The sequence below is a fragment of the Salmo trutta genome, chromosome 22, assembly GCF_901001165.1.
Source record: "Salmo trutta chromosome 22, fSalTru1.1, whole genome shotgun sequence".
Classification (NCBI taxonomy): domain Eukaryota; kingdom Metazoa; phylum Chordata; class Actinopteri; order Salmoniformes; family Salmonidae; genus Salmo; species Salmo trutta.
In genome coordinates this window covers 12,853,873-12,879,130 of record NC_042978.1, presented here as the reverse complement: position 1 = coordinate 12,879,130, position 25,258 = coordinate 12,853,873, and the positions used below count along the sequence as shown (strand labels likewise).

Below are 25,258 nucleotides of genomic sequence, written 5' to 3'. Positions count from 1 at the left end.
CATGACATAGCTATACAAATTGATACAATTGAACATGCACCTACACAGTCCTCTCGTCCCAAAGTGATGCTAACGTGTGTGAGATAAAACAGACTACGCAGTATTACTGATTAAATTAGCTAATGTAGCCGAGAGGCATGCTGGACTAAAAAGTAATATGCTCACCTTTTGAATCAATGACAATATTCCTATTTATCAGTGAAGCTGTCCCAAATAAATCATTTCAGTAACTCGTTGATTTAAACTCTCCATTTCAAGTGTTTGTAATTGGAAATTAAAACATCAGCCCACTGGTCGATGTTGATTGGCTAAAAGATTATTATGACGGGGGTCACAGAAATCCATTTCCTATCTGATTGGTTGCAACACTGTCAATTCTACCTCTATTTTGGTACACAAATGAAGCCTATTGGCCAGGAGTATGAGCGTTAGGGTTAAACAAGGTTGACAAATATTGCTACATAATAACAGAAAAAGTACCGAGGTTATAATATATTCTTAGGTGTAGAATAAAACAATATAACAAGTAACTCCACATTTCTTCGTTTTTTTGTAGACGCATTCTTTTAAAAAATATAAAACATTCTGCATGACATATTGCATGCACACAACATTCAACAGGAATTGTGTTCACAAAAGAATAAGTGGCACTGCAGTATACAACTGATTTCAATAGTGGAGTGATGAAATACATATTCATTAAGATCATTTTATTCCGTTGCACAACGTTTCGAAACATTTTCATTTACGTCATTTAGCAGACGCTCTTATCCAGAGCGACTTACAAATTGGTGCATTCACCTTATGATTTGCTATTATGTGCCCTTAATACATGACCCTGGTACTCACCTGTGGTGGCTAATGTGGCCGGGCCATATCCACATCACAGAAATTATGTAGGGCGCTAGATGCCATTGCCACCCTGTCACTGTAGGGTCAGGCCTAAAACTCGTAAAAAATAAGTTCCATACATTGTAGAGAATGACCCACCATGAGCATTCTAAGACATCAATATTGTCACAGGGTTATATTGTAAATTTTTTGGTGTACATTTTTTCCATTATTGGATCAAATATTAAACTTTGGAGGTAGAACACAGACATAACATATCACACAATACCATCAGAACAGCAGCATACAATACAGGGTTTAGTCACACATCCTCAGTTCATAATCAATTAAATTGAAAAACAAATGCCAATTGTTTGGGATATATCATTTTAATAAACATACAAAACTGCAGTCATTAAAAATATACACTAAGTGTACAAAACATTAAGAGCACCTTCCTAATACTGGGTTGCAGCACCTTTTGCCCTCAGAACAGCCTTAATTTGTCAGGCATGGACTCTACAAGGTGTCAAATTGGCTGGACGTCCTTTCGTGGTGGACCATTCTTGATACCCATGGAAAAGCTGTTGAGCGTTTCCCTGTTCAAAAGCCCCTTAAATCTTTTGTCTTGCCCATTCACCCTCTGAATGGCACACATACACAATCCATGTCTCAATAGTCTCAAGGCTTAAAATCCTTATTTAACCTGTTTCCTCCCCTTCATCTTTCTACACTGATTGAAATGGATTTAACAAGTGACATCAATGAGGGATCATAGCTTTCACCTGGACTCATCTGGTAAGCCTATGTCATGGAAAGAGCAGGTGTCCTTAGAGATATACACTGAGTGTACAAAATCTTAACACTAAAGGCAGTTACCTTTGATTCTGAAAATACAGAACTAAGTTCTGAATTCTTCCAGGCACTGAAATGGGAACAATAGGGAATGGCATGCACAACGTAAAAATCTTTCAGCATATTAATAGCACACTGTTCGGAGATACATAATAACAATGTAACACTGATGAAGTAGTCGCTTGTTGATGTGCATGTTACTCAATGGCATTGTCTAGAGGTGGGAAGCACGTAATGACGAGAGATATGGACCAGCTATCTTAAATTAGGCTCCTCTCCATGAATTCAAGTTCCACTGAGCTGAGGCACATCGGCAACTAAAGAATGTCAGTGGAAGTAATTCATTGCAGGTACTCATGCTTTTCCTGTTCAGAAAGATAATTAGTATAGTAGTAAGATAACTGAGATCGTCAATAGGAAAAGTGAGGTTATCTGCTTTAACATCTCAGATATAAACAGAGATTTATTAACAATTCTACCTTTGAAAACATTTGCTGTATCATCCTGATATTCCAATATACATTATAAAATATTCTGTTCAGGTGGATAACCCCATTATGTTCAGTGGTGTATCAATAGCCAGGTGATACAGTCCATTTGCATAGTCCAATTTGAGGCTGCGTGTGTGCATGTGTATAGCTTCAAAATGGTATTCTTCCTTGTTGGCTTCTGAGAGCACCAGCAGCATTCTCTCCTCCGTTCTCTCAGAGAAATACTGGCGTTTCTTGTCCCGTTAGAAGGCGATATGTAGAGGCTGACATGGTCTTCAAGTGAATCTGTTCAGAATGCCGAACACAGCTATGAATGACAATGCTAATATTTCTTTGACCAATTCATTTACTTATTGAGTAATGTTCTGTCAACACAGTAGGATTCATGAAATAGGATTCATGAAAGTAGGATTCATGAAATGAAAGTCAGTGTGAAATCTAGTGCTTCTGATCTGAGTTGGTGTTGAATTCCTGTCTCACCTCCCCGACTGCGTTAGCCAAAATGTGGATGATCTTCTCGTGAGGAGTGGCTACCACACTCTGCCCATTGATTTCAATGATGCGGTGTCCGACCCGGATGCCCCCTCTCTCTGCGATCCCTCCACGCATCAAACTGCAGATCTGCCCAAGGCAACAATAGGATAAGAAAGATATAAATATACAGATTAAAAGTGAGAGTTTTGAGGTGAGTGAAAGTGGACAATTTTAGCTTGACTACTATAGAGTTCCAAAAATGGATGCCGTACACCTACTATTCAGTCTAAAATGCTGTTTCCGACCACATCAATTTAAAATTCACTTTTATCTTTATTCCAGACCATGTTCACTGTGATAAACGAAAATAAACTCAAATGAATACTATTCACTAGTAACTGGACTGGGCCTTAGCAAAAAAAATTCAAAATAATAAAAACATAAATAAAACATGAATGTTGGATCCTGTTTGGGGATTCTGTCTGGCAGTTGTATCCATACAAGTTTGCAGAGTAAAATAATAAAGCAACTGTCACTTACAATCCCGTCCTCTACACTGAAGCCCAACTGAAATTTTGGGTCCGGTCGCTTGACAATTGCCATGGTGACGGGAGGGCAGTGAACGATACTGAGCTTCACCTCTGCTTGGTTTTTAAAATCCTTTTACAAAAACAAAAGTGGAAAATACAAATACTAGAAAGATGTATGCAAAGATAAATATCTCTGTCACCTTAAAGTATCTGTTCACTAACTGCATTCTGTGCTTCTTAGATAATGAAAGACATTCATAGAATGAGAGGAATATTGTGTGTGTGTGTGTGTGTGTGTGTGTGTGTGTGTCCGTGCATGTGCATGGAATACATTTAACAAAACAACATTAGGAGACAAAATGCAACAACCTGCCATCAGGTCCAATCTCATGCCGAAATAATACCTGGAAAGCAAACATTTCCACCAATTCTTCTCCCTCTTTACATATCACACCCATCAGTCTCTATGACTTCAGCAATACAGCACCATCTAGTGTACATTCTAGGAACTATACAATAGACACAGCCAAGACAGCTCACAGGAAAGAATGTAACAGGGACAGACACAGTCCCCCTCTTACCCGTATTATACTCTGGCAGGTGGCTATGGGGAGGCCCACCAGGCTTGTGCCATTGACTGACATGATGCGGTCTCCTATGCTGAGGGCCCCGCAGCGTTCTGCAGGACCACCGTGGAGCAGGTTGGCCACCACCACCGTGGGCAGGATGGAGCCCCAGCCCGACTCCACCACAGCCACCCCCACTATCTCCCCGGGAGCCTTGGAAATGGACACCTGGACACAGACAGTAGGGAGATGGTTTAAGAGAAAGGGGGGATTTCATAGGTGATGTTCAGTAGGGAAACGCTGTAGCAAAACGTTTTGCAATTGAAAACAAAAAACTATGTTCTTATTGGAAAAGTCCAGGTATTACCTCACTCCATTTCAAAATGTTTTTTTCCCCCAACTGAACACAACCTTGATGTACATTCCACTTAAGACACATCATGAAATGTATGGATCTGTTTCAATACTGTCTTGAGCAAGATAGGAAGTGCTTGTTGCATAGTGTACAACCAGCAAATATCTATTTGGTTTATGAAGGCCAACATTTAACTCCATGCACAACCAAATGTTAACATAAAACAGATTTCATAGGCTCCTGGTTAAATCGCCAGTGACTGCTTCCGATACGCGAACATGAGTCAATTAGAGTAAAAACAGATGCTTATCTAGGCTAAAGGTAGGAGGAATACTGCGTTTGTAGGCCTACACTCAAAAGGAAACCCTGGCTGGTAATAACAACATGATGCTGAAATACTGAGGGGTTTCTGTACCTCTCTGATGTTATCTGAATCAGAGAAGTGTACCAGGTCTCCATTGTAGTGCTCCTGGGTCCCCAGGTAGTCACTGTACTCGCTGGGCCTTAGCTCACTGGCCTTGATGCCGTTGGCATGCAGGAACTGCTTGTAGGCCACACCGAAGGCCTGGCCAATCGCCTGAGCGATCACCTGGGCCTGCACGCAGGAGAGACGCAGTGAGTCAGTGGGCATGTTCAAACGTGTCCCAGCCTGGCAGGTAAGGGTACGATAATCCTTGTCATATAACAATATGGCAATCCTGTTCCTCCTCACAATCTTACAGAGCATTTCAAGTTGTCAAAATAGGCTGTGGCTAACCATCAAGATATGGCCCATTAGTTTACCTCAATCCTAATTTTAAACCTAACCATAATCGTTCCCAATCTCTAACCTAACCATAACAGTAATGAACTGCTAATTTCCTCTTGTTTAACAACTCCTGGCATGGAAAAGTAACCTGGGTGCCAGGCTGTTTGTTTTTGTGTTCAACAAAGCTCCGCTACCTATTTGCTTGGCAAGTACTGATGGCTCAAGTACTGTAGAAAAAGACTGGCACTGGGAATAAAACATATATATTTTTTAAACAGTTCAACCTAATCTGATTATTTTCAACAACAAAAAAACCCCACAGAAAACCAATTGGACATAATGCTGTACGGTTTCTGCTTGAATGACTCACCTCGTCAGAGTTGAACACATGGCAGATCATGCAGCACTTTTTCTGTGGCCCGGGGGAGTTGACCCCAGCAAGGTTCCCCTCCTGGCCCTTACGGCCCCCGGCCGGCTTCCTGCGGGCCATCAGGACCACGATGCTGCCGATGTCTGCGATGTAGGAGATCATCTGGAGAGGATGGTCCATCATGGCCTCCTGTAGGTGGAACAGAAGGGATGAATGTGTGGAGGAAACATGCACTAACTGTTTACTAACACTTTCACGTAAATTAACTAACACGTTAATGTTACCGAGACAATGATTTTTGGTAAAAGAATGAAAAAAATCCATGATGGACCCATTCCCACTAGGTCAAACAACGAAGAGGGCTAGGTTAGTTTAACCTGTTATGGCTAGGCGGCAGTATTTTCACGGCTGGATAAAAAACGTACCCGATTTAATCTGATTATTACTCCTGCCCAGAAACTAGAATATGCATATAATTATTAGCTTTGGATAGAAAACACTCCAAAGTTTCTAAAACTGTTTGAATGGTGTCTGTGAATATAACAGAACTCATTTGGCAGGCCAAAACCTGAGAAGATTCCATGCAGGAAGTGCCCTGTCTGACAATTTCTTGGCCTTCTTGATTATCTCTATCCATTACAGGGGATCTCTGCTGTTACGTGACACTTCCTACGGCTCCCATGGGCTCTCAGAAGGCGGCAAAAAGCTGAATCGTGGCTTTGCAGGCTCTGGCTGAAAAACAGTAGCGCGTTTGGATAGTGGCTGGTCACAGTACTGTGAGACTCAGGCTCGTGCACGAGTGGACTCCATGTTTTATCATTGAACGAAAACCACCACTCCCGGTCGGAATATTATCGCTTTTTTACGAGAAAAATTGCATAAAAATTGATTTTAAACAGCGGTTGACATGCTTCGAAGTACGGTAATGGAATATTTAGACATTTTTTGTCACGAAATGCGTCATGCGCGTGACCCTTATTTACACTTCGGATAGTGTCTTGAACGCACGAACAAAACGCCGCTATTTGGATATAACTATGGATTATTTTGAACCAAACCAACATTTGTTATTGAAGTAGCAGTCCTGGGAGTGCATTCTGATGAAGAACACCAAAGGTAATCAAACTTTTCTAATAGTAAATCGGAGTTTGGTCAAGGCTAAACTTGGTGGGTGTCTAAATGGCTAGCCGTGATGGCTGGGCTATCTACTGAGAATATTGCAAAATGTGCTTTCACCGAAAAGCTATTTTAAAATCGGACATATCGAGTGCATAGAGGAGTTCTGTATCTATAATTCTTAAAATAATTGTTATGTTTTTTGTGAATGTTTATCGTGAGTAATTTAGTAAATTCACCGGAAGTTTGCGGGGGGTATGCTAGTTCTGAACGTCACATGCTAATGTAAAAAAGCTGGTTTTTGATATAAATATGAACTTGATTGAACAAAACATGCATGCATTGTATAACATAATGTCCTAGGGTTGTCATCTGATGAAGATCATCAAAGGTTGGTGCTGCATTTAGCTGTGGTTTTGTTTTTTGTGACATTATATGCTAGCTTGAAAAATGGGTGTCTGATTATTTCTGGCTGGGTACTCTGCTGACATAATCTAATGTTTTGCTTTTGCTGTAAAGCCTTTTTGAATTCGGACAGTGTGGTTAGATTAACGAGAGTCTTGTCTTTAAAATGCTGTAAAATAGTCATATGTTTGAAAAATGGAAGTTTTTGGATGTTAGAGGAGTTTGCATTTCGCGCCACGCCCATCATTGGATATTGGAGCAGGTGTTCCGCTAGCGGAACGTCTAGATGTAAGAGGCTAAGGCTGCATTTACACAGGCAGCCCAATTCTGATATTTTTTTCACTAATTGGAATTTTGTCCAATCAGATCAGCTCTGAAAAAGATCTGATATGATAATATCTGATGTAATTGGTCAAAATACCAATTAGTAGAAAAAAAATACTAGAATTGGGCTGCCTCTGAACAGTCTAACAGCACCCACTATATATATCTAGACGCAGCCAGCCATTCAGAAGGGAGCAAGCTGACAAACTGACCCACTTTGATTCTCTTCACTATTCAACTGTACAGGACGAGTTTGACTCAAATTAGAGACACTGCTATTCAAGGAATGACCATCAACTACTTTGTCATCCATTCAAACCACGTCATGCTCGGCTGATTGTGTCAACGGCAGCAGTTGCCTACCTGTGTGTCTGCGCTGAGGACTTTGATGCGCTGAGTGGAGATGAAGAGATCCACCTCGGTCATAGGCTGAGACTCTCCCTCTGGGACCTGGAGGAAGACAAGAGCAAACCTTTTGATGATCCTTTTTAAAGCAGATCACCCATTCTTAGCAGAATGGTCTGAGCCATTCTGCCACCTCTGGTCTATTGGCCCTCCCATCCTTATGAGAGGCCAGTTTTGCACTTAACCCAGTCGAAGCTCTTCTCTGTCCTGACATCCTAAGGAAGGAACAAGCTTCCCCCTAATGTCAGTACACTCCCAGTCCATCTTCCGTAACGTCTGAAAACCTACCTGTTCAAATAGAATCTTAAATAATCCCACAACCCCCCCCGAAGAAGAACAAACACCTTACCATTGCACTTGCCTTTCCTGCACTAACACTTGCATTTATCTTTTCATACTAGCATAGACTTTGCTATACTTTATTGAGGAAAATGTTTACTTACTATGATCGTAGCAACACCCCATAGCAAGAAATATAACCCGCAAACGGTTCTGTCACAGCGTACTCTTACCCCAGCGGTCCGCAAACAACTGTGATATGGGATTTTTCTTACCAAGCGACCTTAAGATTAATGCACTTACTGTAAGTCGCTCTGGATAACAGCGTCTGCTAAATGACTACAATGTAAAATGAAAACTCACTTTGATCCTGTCCACAGCCTCCTGGGCCTGTTTCATTCGAGTGTTGGTGGAGGGGTTCTTGTCAGACTTGAGCTGGGTGGAGCCCAGGTACTTGGCCCCAAATATGACCCCATCCAGGAGGTCATTTGGGTCACAGGGGCCAGGCACTGACAGAAACGCAATACTATTATTATTTAGAGTCCAATGAGAGAAGCATTGAAGTTTTACATACAGCCTAAATTGAGATTACCGTCTTTATAGGCTGGGCGGTCCTCTGCGCCCTGTACATGAAGAGGTCAGTGATTATTGAACAAAGTGAAAGACACAGCTCATTTGAACCAATCATCAGCAAAGTAATATACACTAATAACACCACCATTCATCATTGATAACCATATTTTAGCATGTCAAACTTACCCGATTACTGTTCTCTGCAGAGTCTACCTCCTCCGGAGCCTCCTCCCCTAACTTCATCCATACGGGCTCTGGGACCTCGTCCTCCGGGAAAGACTCCATGGAGTCATCCCTGTGGCGCAGCCGCCAGCTGTTCCCAAAGTGTTCCCAGAACCTTTCGCCATCCTCCTGGTTGTAGGAGACCGACACCACCGCGTCCATCTCCCCTCTCCGGGCCATGTAAGGAGGAACCTTGATGTCAGAGGAACTGGGCTGGGAAGCCCCCATCTCTGTACACTCCAACAGCCCTAAAAGGTCTCTCTGGTGACTCTCTGAGAAAAGCATCTCCGAGGCCTGTTTCGGGTTCTGCTCTGGGTCTGGAAGCAATGGGCTGATGTCCATCAACAGAGATGGGCCTGGAGGCTCAAATTCAGAGGGCTCAGAGAATGCTGATGGTGGTGGTGTAGGGTCAGAGATTGAGTCCCTGGGGAGATGGCTTCCTCCAATGACCTGAAGTCGGTTTAGCAGGTGGTGGATCTGAGTGTGGTCTTTGTCACCTGTTCTCCTGATCTCAACCTTCTCCTCCATCTCATCCCCCACCTCTCCTCCCTCTTTGCTAGGATCCAGAACCTGTTTGGTTGTCGTGTTATCCTCAGGAGCATAGTCAATTAGCTCCTCCTGGCTAACTACCAGAGAAGAAGCTGCAGTGTCACTGGTGTACAAGGGAGGTAGGGACTCACTTAATCCGTCCTCTAAACTGTCCACAGGGACCGAGGAGGGAGGGAAGCTAGGGTCGTTCATCTCTTCCACTGAACCTGCTTCACTAGAGTCGTCTGACCTCCAGTCCAGAGGAGGGGGCTCTATTAGGTTAAAGGAGTCCAGGTCTTCCGATTCAGGGTAAGAAGCCTTGGAAGCAGCTCTAGAGAACTGGCTTTGGCTGTCTGGCTCACCTACAGCAGGTCCACCACAAGCAGTGTTCTCCTGTTGAGCTGAAGGTGAGGAAACTGTTTGTTTCTCCTCGTTTCCAGCAGGGCAATTACCTGTCTCCATTTTGTGGATAAGAGCACGGATCATAGGCAGCACATCACCAGGTTGAAATGATGGAGACTTCACATACAAGCCCCTTTCAATGCCTAGTAGTGTGTTTCTGCAATTTATAGGGGTAACGGTCGGAAGTTGGTATTTTTTCACTGTGAAAGTAGACCGTTTTTGCATTCACCATTTCTTGTGCAGGGGAATAATAAGAGTGACCACTCTTTTTTAGTCTCTTCATTGACCTATGTCCATCAAGATTGCAGTGCTATTGCCTCAGGCTCAAAGTACATGTCATTGTCATGCGTGTCACCAATATAGAAAGTGCCCTTTGTGCATTTAGCCTATGACAATATGGTATGGTTTATTTGTATTAGGCTATTATGTGTATAATAACATTTGATCCATCTGTAACAAAATGACCAGTAAGAGCTGTAACCAATATAAAAATAGCATCATCAAAACATTGCATAAGTGATTATGATCATGGTGAGCTACTCACTTACAAATAAATACAAGACTCCAATCTTGTGAAAATAATTACAGAGAAAACATGTTATATGCTGGCAGTGCTGCTAGAGAAATTACAGTAGCTTGATTGTCATTGCAGTTTGGATCACCCGAGCTAATTTGCTAGCTATCTAATTTAGCTACTCAGCTAATTTACAGTCAAGAAGCGTCACTAAATAAATCTTCCTGCTGGTTTGCCAACTACGAGACATTGAGGACAATATTGGCATTACCAACATAAATCTGACATGATCCAGATGCTCACCCGGTTCAATTCTGGATCCGATGACTGACAACTGCTTAAATTTAACTGTCACGGATGAAGTTTACAATTTTGGGAACTCAGCAACAACATAGAGAAGTCAGCAATGTAAGTCAAGTAAAAGGAATAGCTACAAATGTAACCGCATTTTGACAAGCACATTTGCTGGACGCTCATATCGTGTTTATGATACATAAAACGATGTCGTTGTTTCACTGCCGTCAAGCCGACACTCTCAAAACGCGGTCGACTCAACTCATCCGCTCTTCAGTTTCCGCCTGAATTTGTTGCGCGAATACACACCACTTTACGGTACCGCGTTTTTTCTTAGTTGGGGAACAGTGTCGGAAGCACTGTCATGCAGAGACAGAGACGAAATTATTCAAAGCAAACCGTTTGAAGCACACTTATTCAGTCTTCCGTATTCAAAATTATACCAAACATTTTATTTCATTTTCGCGACTTACTAAAAATGACTTTGATATCACGGGTAAAATAAGGCTGCAGAGGCTGAAATAGCCTAACGGTGGTGCTGTTCATGACATGTTAAATTGTCAAAGCACACACACACATTCACAGCAAGATCGAAGTAAACTTGATATGTTTTTTAGTAGAGAATTCATCCAGTGTGATGACCATTTCGGACCATACGATGCCAGCTTAAAATATGGGTTAATATAATTGGTTATTCTACATTACAGTGGATTTTTAAGTAAGATAATAAAACATTTTGTTGGTGCGGTTTCCATTTCTCAAATTGGACCCTGTGTGGCTGGAGTAAAAAAAATGAATAAATGAGTGGCAACTTTATCTGGTAGACCTCCAATTCCATGAAATAGACTGACCTGGTGAAAGGTAGGATAATTATTGCGTGGCAGTTTGATGTTGTAGGGTGTTTTAGTTTCAGACATAATGCCCATTGATACTGGTAGATAAATGTTTGAATGCCACATGATATCTGAACGTCATTGCCAATCAGGTGTGTCCCTTTATTGCAGCAATGTATCTATCAATCCTTATCCCAGTCTGCTGTCCCCACATGCTTCAAGAGGGCCGCCATTGTTCCTGTTCCCAAGTAAGCTAAGGTAACTGAGCTAAATGACTACCGCCCTGTGGCACTCACTTCCGTCATCATGAAGTGCTTTGAGAGACTAGTCAAGGATCATATCACCTCCACCCTACCTGACACCCTAGACCCACTCCAATTTGCTTACCGACCCAATAGGTCCACAGACGACGCAATCGCCATCACACTGTTCTCTCAGAAGAGCTGTGTGTTTTTCCTGGTACACTACATGACCAAAAGTATGTGGACACCTACTCCTCGAACATCTCAACTCTTCTGAGAAGGATTTCCACTACATGTTGGAACATTGCTGCGAGGACTTGCTTCCATTCAGCCACAAGAGCATTGGTGAGGTTGAGCACTGATGTTGGGCAATTAGGCCTGGCTCGCAGTCGGCATTACAATTCATCCCAAAGGTGTTTGATGGGGTTGAAGTCAGGGCTCTGTGCAGGCCAGTTAAGTTCTTCCACACCGATCTCTGTATGGACCTCACTTTGTGCATGGGGCATTTTCATGCTGAAACAGGAAAGGGACTTCCCCAAACTGTTGCCAGAAAGTTGGAATCACAGAATCGTCTAGAATGTCATTGATTAATGAAGCGTTAAGATTTCACTTCACTGGAACTAAAGGGCCTAGCCCAAACAATGAAAAACAACCCCAGACCATTATTCTTTCTCCGCCAAACTTTACAGTTGGCACTATGCATTGGAGCAGGTAGCGTTTTCCTGGCACCCACAAAACCCAGATCCATCCGTCGGACTGCCAAATGGTGAAGCGCGTTTCCACTGCTCTAGAGTCCATGGGGGCGAGCTTTACAGCACTCCAGCCGACACTCAGCATTGTGCATGGTGATCTTAGGCTTGTGTGCGGCTGCTCAGCCATGGAAACCCATTTCATGAAGCTCCTGACTAACAGTTATTGTGCTGATATTGCTTCCAAAATCTGTTTGGAGTTTGGTAATGAGTGTTGCAACCGAGGACAGACGATTTTTACATGTTATGCGCTTCATGTTACGCGCTTCACCCACACATGCTATGACATCTTCTGGTTTCAACGATGTTTCTAGAGACAATATCTCTCTCATCATCACTAAATGCCTAGGTTTACCTCCACTGTATTCACATCCTACCATACCTTTGTCTGTACATTATACCTTGAAGCTATTTTATCGCCCCCAGAAACCTGCTTCTTTTTCTCTCTATTCCGGACGTCACAGACAACCAATTCTTATAGCTTTTAGCCGTACCCTTATCCTCATCCTTCTCTGTTCATCTGGTGATGTTGAGGTGAATCCAGGCCCTGCAGTGCCTAGCTCCACTCCTACTCCCCAGGTGCTCTCTTTTGATGACTTCTGTAACCGTAATAGCCTTGGTTTCATGCATGTTAACATTAGAAGCCTCCTCCCTAAGTTTGTTTTATTCACTGCTTTAGCACACTCTGCCAACCCGGATATCCTAGCCGTGTCTGAATCCTGGCTTAGGAAGTCCACCAAAAACTCTGAAATCTTCATCCCTAACTACAACGTTTTCAGACAAGATAGAACGGCCAAAGGGGGCGGTGTTGCAATCTATTGTAGAGATGGCCTGCAGAGTTCTGTCCTACTATCTGGGTCTGTTCCCAAACAATTTGAACTTCTACTTTTAAAAATCCATCTCTCTAAAAACAAGTCTCTTACCGTTGCCGCCTGCTATAGACCACCCTCGGCCCCCAGCTGTGCTCTGGACACCATATGTGAACTGATTGCCCCCATCTATCTTCAGAGCTTGTGCTACTAGGTGACCTAAACTGGGACATGCTTAACACCCCAGCCACCCTACAATCCAAGCTTGATGCCCTCAATCTCACACAAATTATTAATGAACCCACCAGGTACCACCCCAAAGCCGTAAACACTGGCACCCTCATAGATATCATCCTAACAAACTTGCCCTCTAAATACACCTCTGCTGTTTTCAACCAAGATCTCAGCGATCACTGCTTCATTGCCTGCATCCGTAATGGGTCAGCGGTCAAACGACCTCCACTCATCACTGTCAAACGCTCCCTGAAACATTTCAGCAAGCAAGCCTTTCTAATCGATCTGGCCCTGGTATCCTGGAAGGATATTGACCTCATCCCGTCAGTAGAGGATGCCTGGTTATTTTTTTTAAATGCCTTCCTCACCATCTTAAATAAGCATGCCCCATTCAAAAAAATGTAGAACCAGGAACAGATATAGCCCATGGTTCTCCCCAGACCTGACTGCCCTTAACCAACACAAAAACATCCTGTGGCGTTCTGCATTAGCTTCGAACAGCCCCTGTGATATGCAACTTTTCAGGGAAGTTAGAAACCAATATACACAGGCAGTTAGAAAAGCCAAGGCTAGCTTTTGCAAGCAGAAATTTGCTTCCTGCAACACAAATTCAAAAAAGTTCTGGGACATTGTAAAGTCCATGGAGAATAAGAACACCTCCTTCCAACTGCCCTGAGGATAGGAAACTCTGTCATCACCCATAAACCCACTATAATTGAGAATTTCAATAAGCATTTTTCTACGGCTGGCCATGCTTTCCGCCTGGCTACCCCTACTGCAGTCAACAGCACTGCACCCCCCACGGCTACTCGCCAAAGCCTTCCCCATTTCTCCTTCTCCCAAATCCATTCAGCTGATGTTCTGAAAGAGCTGCAAAATCTGGACCCCTACAAATCAGCCGGGCTAGACAATCTGGACCCTTTCTTTCTTAAATTATCTGCCGAAATTATTGCAACCCCTATTACTAGCCTGTTCAACCTCTCTTTCGTGTCGTCTGAGATTCCCATAGATTGGAAAGCAGCTGCTGTCATCCCCCTCTTCAAAGGAGGGGACACTCTTGACCCAAATTGCTACAGACCTATATCCATCCTACCCTGCCTTTCTAAGGTCTTCGAAAGCCAAGTCAACAAACAGATTACTGACCATTTCGAATCCCACCGCACCTTCTCCGCTATGCAATCTGGTTTCAGAGTTGGTCATGGGTGCACCTCAGCCACGCTCAAGGTCCTAAACGATATCGTAACCGCCATCGATAAGAAACAATTCTGTGCTGCCGTATTCATTGACCTGGCCAAAGCTTTCGACTCTGTCAATCACCACATCCTCATCGGCAGTCAATAGCCTTGGTTTCTCAAACGTTTGCATCGCCTGGTTCACCAACTACTTCTCTGATAGAGTTCAGTGTGTCAAATCCGAGGGCCTGTTGTCCGGACCTCTGGTAGTCTCTATGGGGGTGCCACAGGGTTCAATTCTCGGGCCGACTCTTTTCTCTGTATACATCAATGATGTTGCTCTCGCTGCTGGTGATTCTCTGATCCACCTCTACGCAGACGACACCATTCTGTATACTTCTGGCCCTTCTTTGGACACTGTGTTAACAACCCTCCAGACGAGCTTCAATGCCATACAACTCTCCTTCCGTGGCCTCCAACTGCTCCTAAATACAAGTGATGTCATTTACAAAATAGCCTCCAATACCCTACTCAACAAATTGGATGCAGTCTATCACAGTGCCATCCGTTTTGTCACCAAAGCCCCATATACTACCCACCACTGCGACCCGTACGCTCTCGTTGGCTGGCCTTCGCTTCATACTCGTCACCAAACCCACTGGCTCCAGGTCATCTACAAGACCCTGCTAGGTAAAGTCCCCCCTTATCTCTGCTCACTGGTCACCATAGCAGCACCCACCTGTAGCATGCGCTCCAGCAGGTATATCTCTGGTCACCCCCAAAGCCAATTCCTCCTTTGGCCGTCTCTCCTTCCAGTTCTCTGCTGCCAATGATTGGAACGAACTACAAAAATCTCTGAAACTGGAAACACTTGTCTCCCTCACTAGCTTTATTAAGCACCAGCTGTCAGAGCAGCTCACAGATCACTGCACCTGTACATAGCCCATCTATAATTTAGCCCAAACAACTACCTCTTCCCCTACTGCATTTATTTATTTAATTTATTTTTCCCCTTTGCACCCCACTATTTCTATTTCTACTTTGCACTTTCTTCTACTACAAATCTACCATTCCAGTGTTTTAATTGCTATATTGTATTTACTTTGCCACCATGGCCTTTTTTTGCCTTTACCTCCCTTATCTCACCTCATTTGCTCACATTGTATATAGACATATTTTTTTCTACTGTATTATTGACTGTATGTTTGTTTTACTCCATGTGTAACTCTGTTGTTGTATGCTGTCGAACTGCTTTGCTTTATCTTGGCCAGGTCGCAATTGTAAATGAGAACTTGTTCTCAACTTGCCTACCTGGTTAAATAAAGGTGAAATAAAAATAAATAAAAATTACTTGGTGGTCCCATTCTGTGCTTGTGAAGTCTACCACTTTGCGACAGTTGTTGTTGCTCCTAGACGTTCCCACTTCACAATAACAGCACTTCCAGTTGACCGGGACAGCTCTTGCAGGACATAAATTTGACATACTGACTTGTTGGAAAGGTGGCATCCTATGACGGTGCCACGTTGAAGTCACTGAGCTCTTCAGTAAGGTCATTCTACTGACAATGTTTGACTATGGAGATTGCGTGGCTGTGTGCTGGATGTTATACACCTGTCAGCAACTGGTGTGGCTGAAATAGCAGAATCCACTAATTTGAAGGGGTGTCCACATACTATTGTATCATCCAGCCTTGTAAGATGCCTTGGAAGGCGGATGTGCTTCAGGTCCTGCTGGCTATTTTTCATCACTCCTTAGGAGGGTTGTTAACACCGTGCTATATTTTATTCAATATTATCTTACTCATATTTGTAAACTAGAAAATGTTTACTATCTATTTTTACAGTGTTAAAATGTGATTATGTTGGCTCAAAGTTGTTATATACAGTAAACTAGTATTTTTCATATCTTTTAGCTGGCCTAATAGTGGCGTGTCATGCGTTGCAATGTTAATGACTATGGATTAGTGATCTGATACTGGCAGATGTGAGAAAATGTTTACCATCCATGTTGACTGTGTTAAAATTGAATTATGTTAACTTTAATTTATCTGTAATGAACAGTAAACTAGTGTTTTTCCAATGTTGACGCTGGCATGATATGGGCATGTTATGCTTTGCAATGTGAACGACAATACATTCGTGATGTACTTGTGGCAGACGTGACACAATGTTTACCATCCATTTTCGTAGGCCTACAAACATGAGCGTATCAGAACCACTGGACACTAGTGTCTACAACCTTTATAAACAGATTATGCCTAGTTAACGGAATAATCCTGCGTGCCAGTACTGACATAATATTGATAACGTTAAACAAGCCACTGTCCGGGTGCTGATGTACCAAGCGTTTTAACTTGCGTCTTTGGAGGAGGTGGCCATGGTGCTGAAACGTCTGCGAGGACTGGCGAGTAAAGTAAGCTGTACTCCACTTCTCCCCAACGAAACAAACGATTGATTAAAACGTAGGCCTATTAGCAGATCATTTTCAAATCTTTTAGATAAAAAACAAAACATTATCACACTATTTTGCCTCACTCACCATATCAAAAAAAGCTCCACATTGTCTTGTGCTATCTACAGTTGAAGTTGGAAGTTTACATACAATTAGGTTGGAGTCATTAAAACTTGTTTTTCAACCACTCCACAAATTTCTCGTTAACAAACTATAGTTTTGACAAGTCGGTTAGGACATCTACTTTGTGCATGACGCAAGTAATTTTTCAAACAATTGTTTACAGACAGATTATTTCACTTATAATTCACGTCATCACAATTCCAGTGGGTCAGAAATGTACATACACTAAGTTGACTGTGCCTTTAAACAGCTTGGAAAATTCCAGAAAATTATGCCATGGCTTTAGAAGCTTCTGATAGGCTAATTGACATCATTTGAGTCAATTGGAGGTGTACATGTGGATGTATTTCAAGGCCTACCTCCAAACTCAGTGCCTCTTTGCTTGACATCATGGGAAAATCAAAAGAAATCAGCCAACACCTCAGAAAATATTTGTAGACCTCCACAAGTCTGGTTCATCCCTGGGAGCAATTTCCAAATGCCTGAAGGTACCACGTTCATCTGTACAACCAATAGTACGCAAGTATAAACATCATGGGACCACTCAGCCGTCATACCGCTCAAGAAGGAGACGCGTTGTCTCCTAGAGATGAACGTACTTTGGTGCGAAAAGTGAAAATCAATCCCAGAACAACAGCAAAGGACCTTGTGAAGATGCTGGAGGAAACAGGTACAAAGGTATCTATATCCACAGTAAAACGAGTCCTATATCAACATAACCTGAAAGGCAGCTCAGCAAAACTGCTATAAAAAAGCCAGACTACGGTTTGCAACTACACATGGGGACAAAGATCGTACTTTTTGGAGAAATGTCCTCTGGTCTGATGAAACAAAAATAGAACTGTTTGGCCATAATGACCATCGTTATATTTGGAGGAAAAAGGGGGAGGCTTGCAAGCCGAAGAACACCATCCCAACCGTGAAGCACGGGGGTGGCAGCATCTTGTTGTGGCGGTGCTTTGCTGCAGGAGGGACTGGTGCACTTCACAAAATAGATGGCTTCATGAGGAAGGACAATTATGTGGATATATTGAAGCAACATCTCAAGACATCAGTCAGGAAGTTAAAGCTTGGTCGCAAATGGGTCTTCCAAATGGACAATGACTCCAAGCATACTTCCAAGGTTGTGGCAAAATGGCTTAAGGACAACAAAGTCAAGGTATTGGAGTGGCCATCACAAAGCCCTGACCTCAATCCTATAGACAATTTGTGGGCAGAACTGAAAAAGCATGTGTGAGCAAGGAGGCCTACAAACCTGACTCAGTTACACCAGCTGTCAGGAGGAATGGGCCAAAATTCACCCAACTTATTGTGGGAAGCTTGTGGAAGGCTACCTGAAACATTTGACCCAAGTTAAACAATTTAAAGCCAGTGCTACCAAATACTAATTGAGTGTATGTAAACTTATGACCCACTGGGAATGTGATGAAAGAAATAAAAGCTGAAATAAATCATCCTCTCTATTGTTATTCTGACATTTGACATTCTTAAAATGAAGTGGTGATCCTAACTGACCTAAGACAGGGAATTTTTACTATGATTAAATGTCAGGAATTGTGAAAAACTGAGTTTAAAAGTATTTGGCTAAGGTGTATGTAAACTTCTGACTTCAACTGTATGTGTCTTCTTTGGCAGCAGCAGGGCAGTCAGTTGTGTTGGCATGTCTCCTTCCTTTACTTAGCCATGCCTTCACATATGGCGAGGGGTGGAACAGCTGCAGTGGTGGACTGCTGCGTTTGAGGAAAAGCAGATTGGAAAGGTGGCTGACTGCGAGCGCATTTCGCTTGCTAGTCAGGATGTCATTCATGCTGCTGAATTTACGCTTGCATTTACTGGTGGATATGGCAATGGTTTCTACCGCCTTCAGAGGTGACAAGGAGACCTGCGTTTTTGTAGCTTTGGAATCCTTGAACTATCGGAATCCCTGAACACACTCCATCCCATCTACTCTGAACCCCTCTCACAGGTGTCTCACTGCATTGTCTCCAAACTGAATGTCCAGCTCTTCAGGCCACAAGTCTGGATAGAGGACTTTCACATCTTCAATTATCTCTTGTCTGGCAGCGAAACTGTTCTTTCGGCCTCATTTACTGCCTTTAAAAAAACATAGCTGATATGGCTGACTTGTTTAAACAAAGTGGTTTCTACTGACAATTGAGATGTACAAACTATGGCATAAGGGAACGATGAGCGGATAAGAGGCAATCCTTAATTTCTATTCAGACATTAATGAGCGAGCTAAAACTGACTTAGTCAATATAACTATTTGTTCAGCACTTCAAGTCAAATCAAATGTATTGGTCACATACACATATTTAGCAGATGTTATTGCGGGTGTAGTGAAATGATTGTAAGAAATAACACACAAAAAAACAAAATAGTGCAAAGTTGCTTAGGAGCTAGAAGCAGAGCTGCCATGTCTGTCAGCACCATCGTTCACTTTTGAAATGTGCAGGACAGAATTCAGAACATGGGCATTCTTACAGTATTCTGCCTGTACACGAAGTCAGAACCATAGGATAAATAAAAGGGGCATATAAGCAGACAATGAAAGCTCTTACAATATTCAATGATGACATTTCTCTAACAGGCTATAGGCTACATGTGCACCACTAAGTCAGAACAGTAGGCTAAGTTATGAGTGGGAAAGGGACCAAATTACATTTTTTGGACTCGCCTTGTTGTGCTGAGCTCACTTGAACAGGAAGGTGGAGCGGCGGTCCTTCTCATTGGCAAATTTTGTCATGAAACTTTGTCATCAAAGTCTAGCATTCACAGGATTTATAGTGCTTTCAAGACAACTGGGACAAGGTCGAATCATGACATCAGTGATCTTCAGGTCGGAGCTCTAGAAAGAGGCCCCAGTTCCAGACTTGGAATTCCGAGTTGGATGACCGTTCAAAACATATTTCCTGTCACAAATAATGTCGTTGTGTTGAAGGGAGGACCAATACGCAGTGGGAATGTGGATACTCATCTTTTTAATAAAACACGAGTAAAGCATCCACAGGGAAAAAAACCAATAACCAATACTCACGGCAAGACCGGTGTGGCGTGCTAAACAAAAGCAGTGCTCACAAACAACTACCCACAACCACAAAGAAAAACACACACCTGTTTATAGGACTCCCAATCAGAGGCAACTAGAAACACCTGCCTCCAATTTAAAGTCCAGCACCCAACCTACACATAGAAAACCTACCTAGAACCTACACACAACAAAAACCCTCTGCCACATTCTGACCAAAACTAATACAATTACTCCCTCTGCTGGTCAGGACGTGACATTTCCCCAGTTTTTTCCCCGAATTCCCAGTTGTCTTGAACTCCCTGAAGTCTGAGATTTCCTAGTTTACGAGTTTCCAGTTGTTTTGAATGAGACAGAAGTCATGCTGGATTGACAGCATGGCCAATGTATTCAAACTTTTCTGGCCCATGGTGTTGCATTTGAATGTTTATCCTTTTAAAACTTGGAAAAGAGACCCTTAAACCCTGACTTGGACCACACACCCTCTCTACCAAATAGCAGGCTAGTGATTGCTTTGCAACACTTGCAGTTATCCACTGCTTATTTCCAAACCACTCATTGTTGAATTTGCGATTTCCAACTTGTTGTGTAATGTTTATGTCCAATGGCCGATGAGCACCAATACGTTTTATCTGTGATTTCTCTTCATATGACAAGGATTGAAAAGGATTTGCCAGTAGATTGTTGACTTGATTCATGATGACGACTGCTTTTGTACCATGCTAGCTAAGATTTTGAAAGTATGATGTTGACATGATCAGTCCAATCAAAGCTATGGTAGATATAACGTGATTTGACGCCATTTTATCTGTGGCAAATGACCTTGAGCCTTCTTGGATGGGCACTTCTAATGTAAATCTATGGCAGCACCCAAGGGGCTTGAACTTTCCTACTCTCCCTGTAGATTTTGCGGTGACGTAGAGTCCCTATGAGTGACAGAACACTGATTCAATCACGGCACAACTAGAGAACATTATCAACCACCTACGCTCTGTATTTTCCGGTGGCTGCCCGACCACCTCAGACAGCACTGAGCTAGGCTGAAACACCTGCATTTTGGAGCTGCCTTACTCAAGAAAGCAAAAAAGTTATTTGTTTGCAGCTTTATTAACTCACATTTTTTTTTACATTGTTTTCAAACTAATATGACACATTAATGCCAAAATAACATAAAAAATGATAATTTCATCCAAACTGCTCGCATGCGTCAACGTGCGTCTGCTATGCCAGGCACTAAAATAGAACCTGGTTCTAAAATTGAACTTGGTTCTATTTTTGTTGCGTGACGCATTGCAAGTCCCACCTCTCCCATTGGTTTTTAGCAGCATATACCCACGTGGGGGATTTAGCAAGCTAGCTAGCTAAATGGCCATGAATGTTTAATGTGTTTGACCTGTCCCCAAATTAATATAGTAGTTTCAGTGTTCATTTTGATATTGCAATATGCGTGTCCTGATGTCCCAAGGATCCTGCAAAGCCTGGACTATTATTGTATTTTAACAGGAGGTGCTGCAGTAATTTTCAGCCAGGCAGCAGTAATAGAACACAAATTCAAATATTTACGTTGTGAAAAGGGGTAGTAGTTAAGCTAAGGAAAATATTTCACTTGATAATTTCCATGAGTGCTTATAAATGAGTATAAATGCTTTATTGTCAACCAATTGTATGATTGTTCAAGTAAAATACAATTTTATTGGTCCCATACACATGGTTAGCAGATGTTATTGCGAGGGTAGCAAAATGCTTATGGTTCTAGATCTGACAGTGCAGCAGTATCAAACAGGTAATATCTAACAATTCCACAGCAAAACCTAATATCTAACAAATTCCACAACAAAACCTAATACACACAATCTAGTAAAGGAATGGGTTGAGAATATATAAATCTAAAATATATGGATGAGCAGTGACAGAGCGGCTAAGATGCAATAGATAGTGTAGGATACAGTGTATACGTCATAAGTCATGCGAGATATGAAAACATTCTTAAAGTGGCATTATTAAAGTGACTAGTGATCCATTTATTAAAGTGGCCAATGATATCAAGTCCGTAGGTAGGCAACCGCCTCTCTGTGCTAGTGATGGCTGTTTAACAATCTGATGGCCTTGAGATAGCTTGGACAGAGAGATTGAAAAACAGCTTTGATGCACCTGTACTGACCTCACCTGCTGGATGGAAGCGGGGTGAACAGGCAGTGGCTCGGGTGGTTATTGTCCTTGATCTTTTTTGCCTTCCTGTGACATTGGGTGTTGTAGGTGTCCTGGAGGGCAGGTAGTTTGCCCCCAGTGATGCGTTGTGCAGACCGCACCACCCTCTGGACAGCCCTTGTGGTTGTGGGCGGTGCAGTTGCCGTACCAGGCGGTGATACAGCTGGACAGGATGCTCTCAATTGTGCACCTGTAAAAGTTAGTGAGGGTTTTCGGTGACAAGCCACATTTTTCAGCCTCCTGAAGTGAAGAGGCGCTGTTGTGCCTTCTTCACCACACTATCTGTGTGCGTGAACCTTTTCAGTTTGTCGGTGATATGCACCCCAAGGAACTTAAAACCTTCCACCTTCTCCACTGCTGTCCCATCGATGTGTATAGGGGGTGCTCCCTTTGCTGTTTCCTGTAGTCCACGATCATCTCTTTTGTTTTGCTGACATTGAGTGAGAGGTTATTTTCCTGACACCACACTCCAAGGGCCCTCACCACCTCCCTGTAGGCTGTCTCGTCGTTGTTGGCAATCAAGCCTACCACTGTGGTGTCGTCTGCAAACTTTATGATTGAGTTGGAGGTGTGCATGGCATCACAGTCGTGGGTGAACAGGAAGTACAGGAGGGGGCTGAGCCCGCACCCTTGTGGGACCCCAGTGTTAAGGATCCGCGGAGTGGAGATGTTCTTTGCTACCTTCACCACCTGGGGGCGATGCAACCACCAGTTGCACAGGATGGGATCAAGACCCAGGGACTCAAACTTACTGATGAGTTTGGATGGTACTATGTTGTTGAATGCTGAGCTGTAGTCAATGAACAGCATTCTTACATAGGTATTCCTCTTGTCCAGATGGGATAGGGCAGTGTGCAGTGTGATGGCGATTGCATCGTTTGTGGACCTACTGGGGCGGTAAGCAAATTGAAGTGGGTTTAGGGTGACAGGTAGGGTGGAGGTGATATGATCCTTGACTAGTCTCTCAAAGCACTTCATGGTGACAGAAGTGAGTGCTACGGGGCGATAGTCATTTACAGTGGGGGAAAAAAGTATTTGATCCCCTGCTGATTTTGTACGTTTGCCCACTTACAAAGAAATGATCAGTCTATAATTTTAATAGTAGGTTTATTTGAACAGTGAGTGACAGAATAACAACAAAAAAATCCAGAAAAACGCATGTCAAAAATGTTATAAAATGATTTGCATATTAATGAGGGAAATAAGTTTTTGACCCCTCTGCAAAACATGACTTAGTACTTGGTGGCAAAACCCTTGTTGGCAATCACAGGTCAGACGTTTCTTGTAGTTGGTCACTAGGTTTGCACACATCTCAGGAGGGATTTTGTCCCACTCCTCTTTGCAGATCTTCTCCAAGTCATTAAGGTTTCGAGGTTGACGTTTGGCAACTCAAACCTTCAGCTCCCTCCACAGATTTTCTATGGGATTAAGGTCTGGAGACTGGCTAGGCCACTCCAGGACCTTAATGTGCTTCTTCTTGAGCCACTCCTTTGTTGCCTTGGCCGTGTGTTTTAGGTCATTGTCATGCTGGAATACTCATCCACAACCCATTTTCAATGCCCTGGCTGAGGGAAGGAGGTTCTCACCCAAGATTTGACGGTACATGGCCCTGTCCATCGTCCCTTTGATGCGGTGAAGTTGTCCTGTCCCCTTAGCAGAAAAACACCCCCAAAGCATTATGTTTACACCTCCATGTTTGACGGTGGAGATGGTGTTCTTGGGGTCATAGGCAGCATTCCTCCTCCTCCAAACACGGTGAGTTGAGTTGATGTCAAAGAGCTCCATTTTGGTCTCATCTGACCCCAACACTTTCACCAGTTGTCCTCTGAATCATTCAGATGTTCATTGGCAAACTTCAGACGGGTCTGTATATGTATTCTTGAGCAGGGGGACCTTGCGGGCGCTGCAGGATTTCAGTCCTTCACGGCGTAGTGTGTTACCAATTGTTTTCTTGGTGACTATGGTCCCAGCTGCCTTGAGATCATTGACAAGATCCTCCCGTGTAGTTCTGGGCTGATTCCTCACCGCTCCCATGATCATTGCAACTCCACGAGGTGAGATCTTACATGGAGCCCCAGGCCGAGGGAGATTGACAGTTCTTTTGTGTTTCTTCCATTTGCGAATAATCACACCAAATGTTGTCACCTTCTCACCAAGCTGCTTGGCGATGGTCTTGTAGCCCATTCCAGCCTTGTGTAGGTCTACAATCTTGTCCCTGACATCCTTGGAGAGCTCTTTGGTCTTGGCCATGGTGGAGAGTTTGGAATCTGATTGATTGATTGATTGCTTCTGTGGACAGGTGTCTTTTTACAGGTAACAAGCTGCGGTTAGGAGCACTCCCTTTAAGAGTGTGCTCCTAATCTCAGCTTGTTACCTATATAAAAGACACCTGGGAGCCAGAAATCTTTCTGATTGAGAGGGGGTCAAATTCTTATTTCCCTCATTAAAATGCAAATCATTTTATAACATTTTTGACATGCGTTTTTCTGGATATTTTTGTTGTTATTCTGTCTCACTGTTCAAATAAACCTGCCATTCAAATTATAGACTGATCCTTTCTTTGTCAGTGGGCAAACGTACAAAATCAGCAGGGGATCAAATACTTTTTCCCCCCACTGTAGTTCAGTTACCTTGGCATTCTTGGGAACAGGAACAATGGTGGCCATCTTGAAGCATTTGGGGACAGCAGACTGGGATAGGGAGAGTTTGAATATGTCTGTAAACACACCAGCCAGCTGGTCTGCACGTGCTCTGAGGACTTGGCTAGGGGTGCCTTCTGGGCCGGCAGCCTTGCGAGAGGGTTGTCGGGGTAGGTTCCTTGTTCCTTGTCAATCATTGGCTTATTGGTGAAATCAGCAGTCAGACAATCTTCTTTAAGTAAATCAGTCAAACCTTTATTAATATAATTGCCGAAAGAAGTTGACAATGGAAACACAGTGTAACGCCCTGGCCATAGAGAGGGGTTTTTGTTCTTTATTTTGGTTAGGCCAGGGTGTTACATTGGGTGGGCGTTCTATGTTCCTTTCTCTATGTTTTTGTATTTCTTTGTTTTAGGCCGTGTGTGGCTCCCAATCAGGCACAGCTGAAGCTCGTTGTTGCTGATTGGGAGTCACACATAAGGAGCAT

At 43.0% G+C, this 25,258-nt stretch overlaps 2 protein-coding genes across 3 annotated transcripts in view; both read right to left on the bottom strand.

Moving 5' to 3' along the window:
- The window catches only part of LOC115158117 (AT-rich interactive domain-containing protein 3A), a 63,395-nt gene extending 63,084 nt beyond the window's left edge, over nt 1–311 (bottom strand). For both annotated transcript variants that reach the window (XM_029706672.1, XM_029706674.1), the window contains exon 1: nt 166–311. The gene's annotated coding sequence lies outside the window, so the exon portion shown is untranslated. The remainder of the gene's footprint in view (nt 1–165) is intronic.
- A 1,798-nt stretch (nt 312–2,109) lies between these two features.
- Nucleotides 2,110–10,570, bottom strand: LOC115158115 (amyloid-beta A4 precursor protein-binding family A member 3-like). The gene is made up of 11 exons (XM_029706671.1): nt 10,292–10,570; nt 8,509–9,924; nt 8,342–8,372; nt 8,113–8,258; nt 7,429–7,515; nt 5,221–5,409; nt 4,518–4,697; nt 3,763–3,975; nt 3,192–3,311; nt 2,658–2,798; nt 2,110–2,462 (listed from the first exon to the last, which is right to left on the bottom strand). The coding sequence occupies exons 2-11, from the start codon at nt 9,697–9,699 to the stop codon at nt 2,391–2,393; spliced, it is 2,370 nt and encodes a 789-aa protein (XP_029562531.1). The 5' UTR covers nt 9,700–9,924; nt 10,292–10,570; the 3' UTR covers nt 2,110–2,390.
- Nucleotides 10,571–25,258: the final 14,688 nt, after the last annotated feature.